General features: G+C 39.4%; 1 protein-coding gene across 5 annotated transcripts in view; it reads right to left on the bottom strand.

Annotated features, from left to right (window-relative positions):
• The window catches only part of SEPTIN9 (septin 9), a 282,042-nt gene that overhangs the window by 32,283 nt on the left and 231,911 nt on the right, over positions 1 to 17,848 (bottom strand). For all 5 annotated transcript variants that reach the window (XM_032209323.1, XM_032209327.1, XM_032209324.1 and 2 more), the window contains one exon: positions 1,134 to 1,325. In XM_032209323.1, coding sequence (XP_032065214.1) covers positions 1,134 to 1,325 — 192 coding nt within the window. The remainder of the gene's footprint in view (positions 1 to 1,133; positions 1,326 to 17,848) is intronic.

Here is a 17,848-nt window from a genome sequence, read left to right on the forward strand (position 1 = left end):
TAAATGCATAAATTGAAGGATGTCTTTATTTGCCTTTTCAGGTAAACACTTTTATCTTTCAGACCTGTTCTGTTATTAGTCTTTGCTGTTGTCCTTAAGAAACATGTTTACCCTATTATCAAAGCATCAGAGAAAGCTGCAAGCCACAACCTAACGAGGGAGTGGAAATCAACTTTTGCAAGGCGTGTACCATGCTATCTTCAAGAATCAGAAGCTGATATGGCATTAAGTGCTAGACTTGCTAGATTTTGCAAGAATTTTTAAAATCAGGTTCTTTAAACACACCCTTAATGCTTAGTGATGGGATGCAACTGGTTCTCTGCCCTAATGATTTCTTTCACCAAACTGCTCAGAAAGTTAACAACCAGTTCTCCCGAAGTGGTGTGAACTGGCTGAATCCCACCACTGCCTTAATGTTGAAGAAGATGAAGCATGAACAAAAAGAATAAAAAATATGGGGCTTAGAACAGAGGGGCAAGAAGTCAGAGCTATGATGTTGGGTCAACAGACTTGAATCTAATGAGAGAAAACTTTGGATTAACTATCCACTCTGACTGGTTAAGAAGGGACTAAAGGAAGTGAGTCATTGTTTAGATAAGAAATGCTTATAAGCAGTATTTTTTAACAACCTCTGTTACTTTTAGGAGATTACAGAGTGATTTTTTTCTTTTAAAGGAGAATTGTACAGCACCTTCAAATAACCTTCAAGAATGGCACACAAGACTTTTGTTTTGTTTTTAGTGGAAGAAATTCAGTCATAGAATGCCAAGCAGCATAGCTGCTTATCAAAGTTGAAATGGCTGATTAAAGGCCACATGTCCTTGACGTTTGATGCTCCAGTCAGGACAAAGAGGCTGATTAGAGAAAACACAATCACCTTGACATTCAGAGTATAAAACATCTATTTTAGTAATCCACAGAATCATTTAACAAATTACATTACCTTAAGAATTCACAAATGCTAGTTACTGTTGTTCATACACATGGGTGAAAAGAAAACCACCTGGAGTGGACAGGTAAAAATAGGATGGTGGAAGGAAATCAAAGTGTTTACTTTTGGTACCCTTGTCAAGAATCTTAGCTAGCATGACAAATGTAGCCTCCCCCAGTCACACCAAGGTAAGGAGACTTACCAACAACCATGATGTTGAATTCAAAGCCTTGTTTCATGGCTTTCCTTCGCATCTGTTCGAGGATGGCATCAATCCCAACATAGGCAAAATCGGCAGCTGGCTTCTCTGTCCTTGCTGGTGCAACTGGCTTGAGGCCAGCATCTCGAGTGGCATCCATCACACTGCTGGGATAATTGGGAATGGTCTCTGAACCTGTTAGTGGAAAACCAAGCCGCCAGTCAATAAAATACATTCACTGGTCTATTATTAATGCACATAATTAAAATAATCAAAATATCTTCATAGATACAGAAGGGAAGGGAAGGAAAGGAGGAAAGGTTTAAAGCAGTGATCCCCAACCCCCGGTCCGCGGACCGGTGCCGGGCCGTGGAGTACCTGGCACCGGGCCGCGCAGCGGCCGGGGGCCATGATCGCTGCAGCGGCCGGGGGCCATGATCCCTGCTGCCTCTTCACCCACACGCGCAGCCTGAGATCAACCCCGGGACTCGAACCTGAGAGCCGCCTCTCCGGTCCAAACCCCACACCCACCCCGGCCGCCCGCCCGGCCGCCTTGGTAGCCCATGGAGACGGAGCGCGTTCGGTTCGCCGCTACCTGGGGGCGCCGTCCCCATGACATCACCGCGGAGTCCTTGCCTCCTTCCCTGGCGAGGCTTTCTCCCCGCCAGCCAATCAGAGGCCAGTCCCCGGGCAAGCGGGGACAAGTTGCTGGCCGGCCGAAGCAGAAGCGGGAGATTGGAGGGAGGGGAGAGAGAGAGAGAGAGAGAGAGCGAGCGCTGGGCGGGTGGCAGCGCGTTCCACAGCGGACTAGGCGCGCCGCGGGCTGCCAACCCCCCCCCACACACACACGTACACACACTGCCTCTCTGGCAATTGGCTGCCCAGGAAGGGAGCGGGGAGCTTTCACAGATAGGAACGTGATGGGGTTTGTTTTCTTCCCCCACTCCTGAGCCCCCCCCTTTTTTTGCTTGCCTTCTGGGGTCTCCGCCGTGGAGCAGCCGAGGTCAGATGGGGAGGTGGAGAGAGAGAGAGAGAGAGAGAGATGGGCGGGTGGCAGCTGTCTGTGAAACATCTTCCCCTCCCCACCTCCTGGGCAGCCAATTGCCAGAGAGGCACGGTGGGGGTGGTGGGGGTGGAAGGAAATAAAAAGAGAAGTTGCCCTTTCATTTTGCAATCTCTCTCTACGACCTTGTTTCATTCTCTTCCCTTTTGTTTCGTCCTCATTTCTCAATCTCAGCAACTTTAACACTTTTGGACTTCAACTCCCCAAATTGCCCAGCCAGCTAGAATAGATAGATAGATGGTGGATAGGTGATTGATAGATAGAGAGGGATGGATGGATGGATGGATAAATAGATAGATAGATGATAGATAGATAGAGGATATATACACATACATGCATACACACATACATACGCAGAGAGAGACGGAGACAGAGACAGACATGGATGGATAGATATCACAGAAGTGAGTACACCCCCTCACATTTTATCAATATTTAAGTATATCTTGCAGCAGTTTAGACATTAATGGCTGGGGGCCATGATCGCTGCAGAACAACGCCCCCCCACCCCTGCGCGCACTCAGCGGGCCACGGTAAAATTATCAAAGGCTGACTGGTCCGCGGCGATAAAAAGGTTGGGGACCACTGGTTTAAAGGATAGTGCTTGTGAGAAAAAAATAGGAGATGCATTTGTGTACAATTGTTGTTGTTAGTTGAGAAGTCATGTCCAACCCATCACAACTCCATGGACAACGTTCCTCCATGCCTTCCTGTCCTCTACCATCCTCTGGAGTCCATTTAAACTCACACCTACTGCTTCGGTTACTCCATCCAGCCACCTCATTCTCTGTCGTCCCTTTCTTCTTTTGCCCTCAATCTTTCCCAGCATTAGGCTCTTCTCCAGTGAGTCTTCTCTTTATATAAAAAGTGGGATATAAATTTATATACTTCACTTTATATACAAAGTGGGATATAAATTTAACAAATGGGATAACCGCCAATAATCTTTTTTCAATCTCTTTTCTCATTCTTTTCTCTTAGTTTAGGATTTTACCTTGCTTTATCTTGTAGCATGTTATAGAACAGCTTTTTTTTTTTTAAAGTCTGTGTTTTATCTCTGGGTATTCACATCATCTACTGAGGATAGTTTGTAATCTGATCAGCTTGGTACCATGTTAAATGCTAAGTTATCAAAAGCATTTTAAAATGTGAATTGATAGAAACCCAGGTACTCAACCTGTCTTGGGATTCCAGATTTATAACATGGAGTGGTGGTAATACTGTTAGATCAAAAAATGAGGGAGGGAAGGAGCAATTACCAAAATTTCCCTCAAAGACTGCTGAAATAACTACATTTTAGTCAGGGGAGTCCAATGTATTGATTAAAAAATCTGGAAAGTATAAGAATAGTTTGGCATTTGAAAGTCACACTGCAGGTACTAAGCTATTGACACAGAGCAAGATTAGCCGAGTTTCTAACTTGCCCAGTTCCTGATGATTCACTGCTATCCAGTTTGCCACTTCCTGGCCTTCAAATTAATCCTCATGCTAAGCCATATTTTGATTTGAACCTTTCCAAATAGTTGTGGATTCTCTGGCAATGCTGGTGGTGAATCCTACTGTAGTTAAGCTTAGCTCTATTTTGGTTGTCTGTAGCCCCTGTGCTAGAGAGGGATGAACAGGCTCCCACAAGTTTAAAATATAAAGGAGACAAAGTCTGGAAAAAAAATCCATTTTTTTCTCTTTGTACATAAGAATAATTATTTACTCATCGCTGTAAAATTAAGGGCCTCTTACTGCAAAATGACATCGTACTTTCAGGTTTTTAAAAAGTTTGCAAGTTGTCGTGGTTCTTTTCCCCTTTGTTGGCAAGGCCTCTTTGTCATGATCTCATCTTATTCCTTGATACAAGAATTCTTCTATTAAATAAAAGCTTTGGAAGACTTGGCTCCTGCAATATCTTAAAACAGGGCCATCCATTACAGCCACTAGGGATGTGAGAAATCTATAAGCCAATAACATGAATTTAGCACCCAAGGTTCCAGAATAAACTAAGTGTAAAAGTAATAAATGACTGTATGGACATCATGCCAGACTCCTCCATTATGAAGAAGAAATATATCACTGTTGTTAATCACTGTTGTTAATCACAATAACGATGCCAACATATTTAAAAAGTGCTTCACATCACCCCATGAAATGAACATAATTATTTACTCAAAAATTTCACATCTTATAACCCTTTCTGCCTTATTGTGATATGGATCAAAGTCTTGATGTAATTCATATATAGTCAATCTTTAACCCTGGTGAAAAGAGTTTATGGAATTGTTGTCCCAAACTAAGAAATTGACTATTAGCTCTTTATCACTGGCTCCTGTAATTTCTAATAGCATAGATCCATGATGGTGAATCTATGGCATGCGTGCCATAGGCGGCACACAGAGCCCTCTCTGCAGGCACGCCCAAGCTCAGCTCCACCACGCATGCGTACACACCTTCCACCGGCCAGCTGGTTTTCAGGTCTCTGCCATGTGAAGGGCAAGGTGAGCCATGCGGGGGGAGTTTTACACACGCATGTGGGGGGCGAATGCAAGGGTCATGCACACATGCACAGGGCATGCACGTACATTGCATTATGGGTATATACACGCTTTTGGCACATAGCAATGAAAATGTTAGCCATCACTAGCATAGTTAATCCAAGCTAAAAGTTGCTCAAATTCAGAAACCTTATGAAGCTACGCATGATCAGATCAAAAACCTGTTGGAAACCTGAGAGCTGTCCTGTGGCACAGAATTTCAATTTTAACCACTCGATGTACCAATAAGAACTTTTTAATCTGTTCAATATCTCCCAATCTTCTGATTCATTCAATGATGTTTATGACTCTTTTTTAAAATCTTACATTAGCTTCTGAGACAGGGAAGGTAAAATCTGCAAGCATCAATTTGCCCACAGTCATTTTTGTTGGTGGCCACCAGGCTCCCTGCTCCTCTTTACCAAGTTTACCTTAATTCATAATAATTAATAGAAAGGCAGCATTTGCAAATACCTGCTTTAGTCATTTGGACCTCTTTGTAATGGTAAAGAAAATTTCAGGGGCTACTTTGTGTTCTGAAAAATGGGTATTTTATGTCTATGATGGCAGCCGTTTTCAGAGTGTCCAAACCCTCTGAATATTTCAGATGTGCCTCTGGCCCTAATCCTGCCTTCCTTGCTAACCCTCAAAGGTTTTCTCTCATGTGGAAAATTGTTCCAGCAATTTGATTCCTTTGGCAGGGTGTTAACTTAATTAAGTCAGTTAAGCAGACCTAGTAGTTGAATATACAAACTCTGTAAAATCTTTATTAGTATTAATCTGGTTAAATATTTCATGCATGCATTTTTTTTTTAAAAAAACTACTCTCCCTACATAATGTGGTCCACAAATGTGGCTGTCACCCAGCTCCTTCCTAAATCCAGATAATTTTCAAACAAATTAAAAAGCACAGTTCCAATCTAGATCCTCAGGGAACTCTACATTTACACCTACCTATAATGAGAACCATTCTTTTATCCCTATTCTTTCTAGTTGCTGGTATATGTCTACATGAAACTCTTGAATAAACACTCATGCATGACATGGAAAGACAAGGGGGAAGTGCTATGTATTCACATTTATTTTTATATATGCCTTTTCAGAACCTGACTACAAAGAACAGAAGAATAAAGATTTATACTGAAAGTTCCAGGAAAAAACTAGGCCAAAGCAAATGTAGGCCATTTAGGCCAAAACTAAACCATATTTTAAAAACATGGCATCCATTCAAATCTGCTTAGATTTACCAATTTCCTCTTGGAAAGTCAGCTATGCAGGTAACTATCCAGAAAGGTCATCAACAAGAAGTAAAAATAGAAAAAAATGAAACAGATTTAGAAAATGATGTTAACACCCTTGCAATACTGACATCCAGGAGACAACAAAGACATCCCTCATATCTGGTTGCCACAATGTGAGAAGTGTAGAACATTTATAACCTAATGGCACAAAAATCACTTTCTCAGAATTAAACTCAGTTTAAATGTAATGTCAGTAAAACCTTAGCGGGCCTAGAAAGCTTCTTAATCACAAGTACATTTCTCTGTCTACTGGCTTAACACTGTATCTGTTGCCATGGATGCAATCTCCACATTGTACCAACAAGACTGAAGTATCTTTATAACAGGCTGGATTCTCTGTTTAAACTCTCATCCAGTAAGAAAGTATTGAGGAGAGTATTTTTACATGATCTATTGAGGACTGTCTTACATTACATTATATAGAGCAATTGCAAGGAAATTCCATGTAGATGAGTCTCAAGAGCCTCAATCAAATCCCTTTGCACATAGGATATCCACATAGGATATTCATTGTTTGGAAGAGGGAGTTATTCTTAACTTGCTAATTTTCTATATGAAAGGAATTCTGGGAAGGAAAAATGTAGTTCAATCATATGAACAAAGCACGGCTTGTAGGCCTGCGTAGCACGACAAAACCGCGCTCGTCAAAATAGCGGTGATAAAACCGCGTCGCTAAAGCCGCAACGTCATCACCGCGCATCATCACCGCCGCGACAACAGCGTGGCGACAGAAGGGCACTTTAAAACAGCGCGGCGGCAGAAAGCCGATTTAAATTAAGGTTAGGATTAGGTTTAGGGGTTTGCTTTAGGGTTAGGGTTAGGATTAGGTTTAGGGGTTTGCTTTAAGGTTAGGGTTAGGTTTAGGGTTAGGTTTAGGGTTAGGTTTAGGGTGCTGAGTGCTTCGGAAGGCGCAGATTTGCCCTCCGCCCTTATGTCAGCGCGGTAAAGTCGCATTTGCTTTAGCGATTCGGACGGCACGGATTAGGGTTCGCGCTTATGTCTCCACGGATAAGGGCTTTGCGGTATTGTGGTGGAACCGTAGGCCTGTAATCCAGGCATAGGATTAATTCAGAATTGTGATTTAGGGTATGCAAATGGAATATTAGCAATCCCAGCAGAAACACATATCTTTCCTTTTCTTCGTCACACACACAACACACTTGAGACATGAGCTGCAGAAATTGCTGTTCAGGGAAAGACTGATTCCAGCTGGCTAAGAAGAAAACATTCCACCAGAAAGGAAAAGGGCAAGCAAGAAAACCTTCGCATATCCTGCCTCTAAAACATTGATCCTACTTCGGATTCATTATCAAACTACAGTAGAACCTCTGGTCACGAACGCTTCTGACCACAAACAAATCGGGTTCTGACCAAAAAATTCAAAAAAAAAAAATTCGTGGTCAATTTCTCCTTCTTTGCCATCTTTTTTGTAAGTGCCAAATTTCCAAAATTAGGTTCAGGTCATGACCAAATCGGTTTGCGACCAAAGTTATGGAACAAATTATGGTCGTGACCAGAGGTTCTACTGTACAGAGAAGATTTTAATGCAATTACATTAGTCTTTGCCACCATGCATTTGTTCACCAGTTTGTGATGGAATAAATTGCTGAAGACATCTGTAACTTATTAAAAATAATATGTTATTATTTCAATTGATCATCAGTTCCCATGCACCTTCCCCAAAAGGAAAATCTACCCCATATTTTTGCAAGCAGCAAATATGTGTTTAATAGTGAAGCCTGAGTAGAAGCTGTTTGTTATAGAGTGAGGTGTTTGCTTAAAAAAGGAATAGAAAAGTGTAGAAAATTGAATCCTTCTACTGTTCTCAGTTGATGGTACAATTTCCATCCCATGACAGGAACTCATTACTAACTAGCATTAGCCTCCAACTTAGAACAGGAAGTCCCTGTGGGAATTTTTCTGAATCTCTCCCACTCACTCCAATTTTATAAGGAGTGTATATAGATCCTTAGTCTCACCCTTCCTGGAGGCTTGGAGATCCCTGTTGTTCAGCTAGAATGTGTGAGCGTGAGAAAAATTGGAGCTGAGAGTAGGGCACTCTTCAACAATCATGCAAGGGAGAGATAATGCAGATGCAGAGCAAATACTGGCCTCTTCCACATGTTTCCCCTCAAAGTTGTGGGACTTGATTGGATGTTGGAAAATTAACTAAGAAACACTGCAAATGCCTGATTGAAATGCCTCCTCTGGAACGATGAGGAAGAGCAGTTTCCCACTATCAGGAGATTCTGCTCATCCCATCTCCTGGGAATTAGATCTCCAACTGTAGCCAAATGCAATAATGGCTCACTACTATTGTACTCCAACTTTCTCAACTGCTCCAAGCAGCAAGGAACACTCTTTCAATTGGGTTTCTTGGAATTTTTGTTCTCTTACTACTAAAAAATGTTTTCAGGAAACCATTGTGGAGAACAGAGCTGGTTGCTAGTTTCCTACATCCATTGGCCAACTAGATGGAACAGTGGCCAAGTTTCATAGGCGAATGTTATAGGGATATTAGTAGAAGCTTATATGTGGATGAAAATGGGGGTGGAGGAAGGGATTCCCCCCCCCCCATTAAAACTAAAAGTTGGATTGGTTAAGCTGTAGAGTGCACAGGTTGCAATAGAGCAAAGTCACAAATGGAATCATATGTTTATATATGCTGGGGAATCTGCAGGTTCCAGTGTTTTAGTCAAAGTGATAAAAAGGGTCTGGTCAGCACAGTAAACACCACAACAATCCTTTGAGTCATCACAATATAAATTGAGTCATAAAAATATGAAAAATCAATTAACTGATTTATTTCTAAAAGTCTATGTACAGAAATCTTGCCACTAATGGGGTCAGCACCTAGTGAGAGTTAGATATGGGTGAACAGCACTCAAGGGGGACTTAGTTCACTTGCGACTACAAAGAGATTCTAGGCTAATCCCTTTTCACTCCACCTCCAGACTCTGCCAGTCCTTCTCCTAGACCCTCCTTTGCACTCATTTTTTTCAACTTAATTAAAACGTATTTATTCATTAAACTAATTTATATAGCCGCTCAGCTCACAAAGTGACAAATAGCTAAACAAAATGAACTAAAAACTAAGCAGAGACTAGAAAAAGACAAACTAAACAAAGCCAGTTATTTACCTGCTCAGGCCTTCACCACAAAGGCTACCGTGTGTCAAAGATTATACAAAAAAGAAAGAACTTGACTCCATGAACAATCTAATTAATCGTCTGACAACAGCTAAAATCAAGCCAAGTATTGCTAGTTTCAAGAGTCTTTCTTTCAACCCATAATAATTAGTACACCAACTAATTATTCTACAGAAAAAGCAAACCACAGCATGCCAATTAAATAAACTGAAACGTATTTGGTGATTACATTCCAAGCCCACAATTGCTCCCATTTATCACAGCTGCCTATTTAAAAATTAAGCAGTGAACACATTGCAGCAAACAAAACTATTTACTTGACCGCATGAGTCTGGATTTTCATGTGTGTTTCATTGTTATTTATACACAATGAAACACACTTTCTCTCTACAACCTCCTAAAAATTCTTCCAAACCTGAAAGAAAATAAGATAGGAAGAACAACAGTACCTCCTTCTTTCTCCTACTTCAATAGCTCTAGCTATTGTTCTTGGAGAAACTGAAACTAAGTAGGATCAATGAAAATGCATTTAGTAATGATTTTTCCTAAATATCAAGCACCAAGTTTAGTAAAAACGTAAGTCTGTATTTAGGAATTTACATACAATGGTCTTTACCGATATTCTACCCCAGTTATCTTTTCTTAGCAGCTCAATTAACTATGGCAGGGATGTTGTAAGAATGAGCACATCTTTTTATTTGATTTGAAACAGGTTCTTTGGAATGGGCAGGAAGTCAAATAAAACACCAAATCCATGACACTTCAAAACATGATATTTTTCTTGGATCAAACAACTAGAGTGGAAACCTCCCCATAGCAGTTGTGCAACTTGGGGGAAAACACCATTATTTTAGTGATTTTCAACAAGATGCTGCATTAACATTCTTGCACATTCTGAAGCACCTCTTCGATATCAGATACAAATATGAACCTTGATTCCAAGCAAAAAGGACAAGGTTAGACAGTCAGAAATAATTAAAGTTGACAGCAAGATCAGACAGGCTCTTTAGTCCAATGAGCACAAAGTTGGGCCAGATGAAGGGAAGACACTACTCTCCCTGAAGAAGAGTAGACACTACTATAGAAAAGACAAGCGACCATGGATATTGCAGAGCACATCCAGCCAAATCCAAAGTCACCATGCAACTTCTTCATCTTTACCCCTTTAACAGACATCTATGGTAAAGGAATATATGGAAGAAGTGATAGGAAAACACAACTGTAACCTGTCACTAAAATCATAGGATGAGACAAGATGACTAATAATATTTTGTTTGCTTACAAATCTAATATTTGCCCTCTCAGAATTCAGTCCATGTACGACGGGATTGTGGAGAAACAAAAAGGGGAGGAGAGAATCTTCTATGACACTTTGTGTGACACGAGAACAAAGACAGGAAATAAATATCTGGATAGCTATAAGAATGCCTGATGTATGCTAGTAGAGAACTCTCGTTAAGTGTTCCTCCCCCAGGAAGATATAATGGGAGAAGACTTGGAGATGAGCATTCCTTGGCAGGGTTCCCCTCCTACGCAGCCAGCTATCACCAGAAATAAGAACTACATCCTAACTACTAACATCCAGAGAACAGTTAAAAACTTGGCCCTTTAAGCAGACATAGGGAGATAAAGGATGTAACCAATCGACATCTGGGATGCATCAATGCCATTTATTATGGTTTATGAAGATTATGTTTGTGACTGATCTGTAATTTAAATTGCCTGACATAATTTTGCTTGTTCCATGCTATATAATTTGTTTTATTAATTATTGTAAGCTGCTTAGATTTGCTCAGCTCCAAGGCAACCTAAAAATGGAAGGAAGGAGCAGAAATTCCTAACCTGGCTCCAATAAAAACTAAATTATATATCCATTTGTTAAAGATCTAAGACCCAGATCTGCAGTCTGGCTAGAGGCTTCTTCAGCTCAAGTGACTGTATTTGTAAGTAATAGCTCATTTCATTTACGAAGAGTATTAGACTCATGTTTTGTAACATTCTGTGTGAACAGAAATGGCTGATAAAATCGACACACAGAGTGGGGGGGGGGGTAGGGGGAAAGAATTACAATACTGAAGCAGCTATGGAATTTAAAAAAAGAATGGGTGCATGCCAGGAGTGAAATTCATCAGGTTCTGGAGAACCAGTAATGGAAATTTTGAGTAGTTCAGAGAAGTGGCAAATACCACTTCTGGCTGGTCCCAGAGCTGGGTGGTAATGGAGATTTTCCAATATCCCTCCCCCAGGAGTGAGGAGGGAATGGGGATTCTGCAGTATTTTTTTCCTGCCACGCCCACCAAGTCACGCCTACAGATCCAGTAGTAAAAAAAAGTTTAATTTCACCACTGGTGCATGCAGTCTGTCCAGTTCTGCCTCATAGGGAAGCGACACAAGCTAAACCACAGAAAGATTCTTGACCATGGCTGAAATGTCTAGATTCTAGAAAGAAAGAACTGGATTGAAACCCAGAAGAGAAGACATAGAAACCTTGGTTGGGAAAGTTACTCAATGGATTTTACATTTGCCAAAAGCACATGCGCAGAAGGCTGTGCGCATGTGTGGAGGTGGTGCATGTGAGCAAAGTGCACACTCACATTTGCGAACCAATAGGGAAGTGAAGGGAATACCACCCCTGGTTCTAACTAAAGAAAAGCCACAATACTTTTATATAGGAAAAGTAAAAGAGGGTACACTTCCATCATCCTGGTTCAGGCCTCCGCTTCAGAAAGTATCAATCTCACCATTTCAGAAGTGTAATAGGCTGAGCTAGAATAATTAATGTTAAGATGCTACCCTAACTTTCCACAATACAAACCCACTCAGTTAAGTTTATTCATGAGAAGCCATGAATAGCTGGATCCCAAGAGGTTTTCTTTTGGTCAAGAGTGGACAGCTATTAATTCACTAATAGAAGAGGTTTGGGGCAGATAGCGCACTTCAGTTGCTGTAGTGCTTTACATAGGAGCCCCCGCTAACCTTAAAGCAGAATCAAAAGTAGAATTTAAAAACTCTGAATTTCCCCGCAGACCAGCAAAAATAAAAGATATAGAAAGAGTAAGATGGGGGAAAACTTCAAAGGAGGACTCTTTGCCATTATTAGAACGTACCAACAGAAGTGCTGATCCACTGGTGTGCCTATTTTTAGTCAGCACAGAGACCCTTCTCTTTTCCTCTACCAAGGACACAGACAGCTCATTCATTCCATGGTAAACAATATGGAGCATCTAAGCAAGCCTTCAACCATAGGGGGCCAGGGATTGGGAAACAAAGGATCTTTTTATGGTGCTGGGGAAATTAATCATATAGACAAGACAAGGACAAAAGAGATGGAGCTTAAGTACTCCCCTCTTGGATCTCGTGTGTAGCTTGATGGATTTTATGTGTGACATGTGACAGAAAAGCATTGAATGCTTCCATCTGGGTTACTTGCTACTGGGAAGAATTCTAGATTAACTGACATAGTTAACATAGTTTACTGATCAAATTAATATACATTGCGCTATCTTTTAATGTGGACTTTTGTTTTACAAACAGAATTGCCTGGGGTACATTACCTTGGAAAAGAATCTTCTTTTTCCTGTCCTATTTGTGTATATCTTCCAATGGCCTGCTGATTTGGGCTTTATTTAGATAATGCACTTCTAGCATATCAGATATGCCAAAAATCCGTTGCTTAAGGCTAAAAGCATGAGAGTTATTGGAAAATAAGATAGACAAACATGCTTGAACTCTTCTATTTTGACAGTTCAGAAAAGGATCTCACTGCCCCAAGTTCCACCAGAAATTGGTCAGAGGGCAAGTTCTTCTATGGTCTGGAGTGATGGCTCCAGTAACTGGTATAGTAATGGGAAATTTCTGAACTCCAAGTTATAAAACCACAATGGTGCAATGGATAAATACTGGACCAACAACTCCCAATTCTAAAAACTGTGAACTCAGCAAGTCACCCTGACTTCTCTAACAAAAAAAACAAGAAGTTTAAAAGGGACTAGTAACCAAAGATAACAGTTGAAACTAAACACCGAATACCATATGGTAAAATATTAAATACTGGAAGGTTTTGCACACTTTTTAAGCTCCCTGAAAGGAAAAGTGTTGCTAATAAAGTTACAGAAATGGGTAGACAAGTTCTATGAGGTATTTCCACTCATTTGTCTACAGAGAATCAAACTTCAACATCAGATTACAGTACCATTATATCAGTAAATGTGTTCTTTTAACTATATAAACATACCACTGCTGCAGTGGAACAGAACACAATATTTTCACAATCTGCTCAGCAACAAACATTTATACTAATTGGTACCAAGTAAACGGCTCCCAACCTGTCCTAATCTAGAAGGGTCAAATAAGATTTTATTATTCTCTGTTATTTTAGAATATGAACCTTTTTTATCATTTTACCTCCCTAACATAAGAATGGATTGGAAAGCTGATCATATTAGATCGAACAGCTATTTTTTTTCCTCAGCAGTGTTTTAGGAAGTTAAAAATGTAGCTGAATATCCTATCTGCACCTGATAAATTAAAATTCTGCAGTTCCTTGTTCCATCCATATAAATAGTCCAAAATATAAAATTTAAATATCAGGCTCTCTCCTGCTTTTACAACTAATCTTATTTGAATGAAAATCCTTGGGTAATTTGAAAGCCTGAAAAATCATGTTGGCCTAGTAAATAAAAACACTGTCCTTCATTCAAAAAATAGCTATTTCAAACAATAATATAAATCTTAGTTTATATAGTATTGCAATGAAACACTTGACAGTATTTTTATTTTCACATGTATCGTCAACTTCAGTCTACCTGCTCAGGTGTTTACTTGGAAATCTGAATGAGCCAAGTAGGATCTTCAGTTTCTAGAGCAGGGGTAGTCAACCTTTTTATACCTACCACCCACTTTTGTATCTCTGTTAGTAGTAAGATTTTCTAACTGCCCACAGTAATGGTGATTTATAAAGTAGGGAAGTAACTTTATAAAATTTATAAAGCAGAGTTACAGCAAATCCCTACCACCCACCATGAAAGCTGGAACGCCCACTAGTGGGCGGTAGGGACCAGATTGACTACCACTGCTCTAGAGTTAGTGAATGGCATCCAACACATATATGGTGTTAAGATGAGATTTGGGCACTAAATTCAGGCACCCCACTACTGTAGTGAAAACTAGGTTACACCAGATGAATTGGGTCACTTCGCAATACCAAGTGCCACAAACTGTCTTACCCTTTGTATATTCAGAATTTGCATTCCTTCTCCATGATGAACTGTTGTTAGCTGTCTTATTGCCCACCCGGTGCTTCACTTTGCACTCATTAAAAATTTGGGTCAGCTCAGTTGGATGTCTTCCTTTCCACCGTTTTGTTGCCAAGAGTCATGACATTACAAGCTTGTCATTGTTAAATAAGTTAGATCTTATTTTCTCAAACAATAAGGGATCACATAGACAACAAATATAAAATCCACTACCACTGTAAAAGCAGACTGGAAATCCAACTTCAATCTGGCTGTTGGCATTGTTGCAACAAGAAACTTTTAGATGAATTACAACTCTTTTTATGATTTGACAGAATTTTATCCACTGCAATGAGCATTAAAATTTATAATCTTAATCCACTCAATGCCAAATATGAGACTTGCCTACAAGCAACTGGTTTCACTTCTTTCCAAACTTGATTTAGTCCAAGCAGGAAAATAAGAGCTACCGTAGTAAGCCAGATTTTATTTGAATTTCACCAGCCAATCCAATAGGTTCTTGCTTAGAAAACCATCAGTGCAAAATAGTTACCATTCAAAAGTTTCATGTCCTACCACCAGTTACAACAAGCTGCTTATTTTGCTGAAATATGGAAACAAATGGGCAGATAAAATGTTTTATGGCTGATTCAAAAAATGGATTCCTTCAATATAGATTATGCTATGGGAAATCTCCTTTTCACAATGATAGGCTCTGTGTAAACATAAATTTCTTTTTTGCATTATGTCATCACTTTTCTGTAGTTGTTCAACTTGCTCCTACTCTGTATTTTACTCCAAAGGCATCTGCAGTAACTCACCCAGATCAATAAGTGGATCAAAGCATATTCAAAGTTACATGCTTGTCCTGTTCACACAACCTCTCTTCTGTCCACTGTCCATTTACTTCCTTCCCAAAAGAAATTAAGAACATGTATGAAGCTGTTTTATTGAGTGCAAGCATGTCACTTTCATTATTTCACATTGGATTGCAAGAATTTCTGAAGTAGAAAATGCTAATCTATAACACTACCATTTTATAAAATGACAAACATGCATTTTTCCTGTGGTTTTTTTTTTAAAGAACACACATGAATTATAAATTATGAGGTACAGCTGTGGTGAAAATTTTGTTTCATTGTTTCTTTACTGAAACACTGTACAAAACAGCCGTTTATACAGCTGAGGATATATTTTTAGTTGTTGCCACATTGGCACTCTGAAACCCTGAAGCACGAAATCATAGTTCATTGCTGATTAGAAAAATAAAGCACCTCAGCTGGAATTCAGTGTTATGCAAGTTCATATCCACATGTGTATAACTTAACTTCTATCTCCATTTTTGTCTGTAGCTTTTATGAAAATATTTCAAAGCAGTTTTCAGGAATCACTGCTCTTACTTTAGACTGGGTAAAACCATCTGTTTCACAAGGTGGAGAATTTAGATTCTTCTAGGCTTACAAATGGTTTTTGGTTAATTATTTTTTTAAATGTTCTTACAGGAAGATTTTCCATTTCAGAGCTGACTAACAAAAATGGGTCATAAACTAATTAGTGAGATGGGCAACTATATAAAATTGATAAATAATTCTTAGTCTCTGCATCTCTGAACTCTCCATCTTTCATAATTTTATTTCATAATTTTATAATATTGTTTTACATTTAAAAAAAATTTAATCTTTGAATTATTCGGTTTATAATATTTTATTGTACTGATTAAATTGTACACTGCCCAGAGCCCCTTTGTGAAGAAGATGGGTGTTTAAAATATTTGATATATAATAAAATAAAAGCTGAACTAGAATGGTGAACAGAGATAGACATGAAGTGACGTACAAGGTTGATTTCAAAATAGCAATATTTTAACACACTAAAAATCCTGTATGAAAAATGATGACATGCAAATGTTGACATATGAAACACTTTTGCACATATTTCAAAGAATCTTAATATTTTTCTGAGGAAAGAAGGGGGAATGCATTGACTGTTGACATCAAGACTAACCCTTTTCCAATGCCTACAAAACACCTGTGCTTTTGAAGAGCTGTACCTTTAGTTTTTCTGCCTAAGTGGCATATCCCTGTTCCATGGAAAAAACTGGATCAAAGAAAAGTACAATGTGGTCTAATCACTAAGTAATAGCAACATCATCTGGAAGCCCTACGACACTGCCAAAATGAACACAACAAATGTTAAACACTCATCTGGAACAAGCTACCATTACTTTTATTTTGTCCCGATCTATGGATATGCACACCACAAATCATTATATCATGCATTTGCCCACATTCAGAAGCATTACAATTTTGATAGAGAACTTATGTTAATATTTCAGAAACAAATGAATTGCTTCTCAAGTATTCATTAATTTTTGTCTTTAACTTCAAATAGCCAAGCCCTCTAGAACAGTGGTTCTCAACCAGTGGGTCGGGACCCCTTTGAGGGTCGAATGACCCTTTCACAGGGGTCACCTAGGACCATTGGAAAACACATATTTTCAAAAAAAAAATACAGAAAACATAAACTAATTTTATGGTTGGGGGTCACCACAACATGAGGAACTGTATTAAAGGGTCGCGACATTAGGAAGGTTGAGACCCACTTCTCTAGAATCTTTAATGTGTGCTTTGACATTTGTTGTACTGATTTATTAGCTTTATATTTCACATTCTTACCACTGAGAGATTATTTTAATGAATACCTTAAGGTAAGGTAAAGGTTTCCCTGCACATGAGTGCTAGTCATTTCTGGCTCTAGGGATGGTGCTCATCTCCATTTCTAAGCTGAAGAGCCAGCACTGCCTGAAGACTTCTCCGTGGCTGGCATGACTAAACACTGAAGGTGCACAGAGCGCTGTTACCTTCCCACCAAGTTGGTCCCTACTTTTCTACTTGCATTTCTTACATGCTTTCGAACTGCTAGTTTGGCAAAAGCTGGGACAAGTAATGGGAACTCACTCCGTTATGTGGCACTAGGGATTTGAACCGTTGAACTGTCGACCTTCTGATCAACAAACTCAGCATCTTAGCCACTGAATCACCGTGTCCAAATGAATATCTTAGAAGTATTTTAAGTAAATGAACAAATAATACTGTGGAATCAATCACAAATCATCAAGGAGGAGTGGTTTAATGCAACTATCACCTCTGGACCAATACACTGCCATCCAGTAATCAATGCAAACCTTAACTGTAAAAGCTACAACTATTATCTGCCCATTTTAGCCAATAAGCACATCTATCATTCTGCTAATAAATTTCTACTTTTGGTACCAAATATGCACATCCAATCCAGTGATATTTATCTTTAATGTAAGAAAATAACAGTAGAGTGATTACATCATCTAATAGTAATGAAACTGGCATTACTGTACCAAGATTAGTTTCATAATGGGACTAAGTCTGTACCTTGGACAACTTTGTTGACTTACGCTGCTACTTAAGTCTAAA

This window comes from Thamnophis elegans, chromosome 2, assembly GCF_009769535.1.
Source record: "Thamnophis elegans isolate rThaEle1 chromosome 2, rThaEle1.pri, whole genome shotgun sequence".
In the NCBI taxonomy this organism is placed as follows: domain Eukaryota; kingdom Metazoa; phylum Chordata; class Lepidosauria; order Squamata; family Colubridae; genus Thamnophis; species Thamnophis elegans.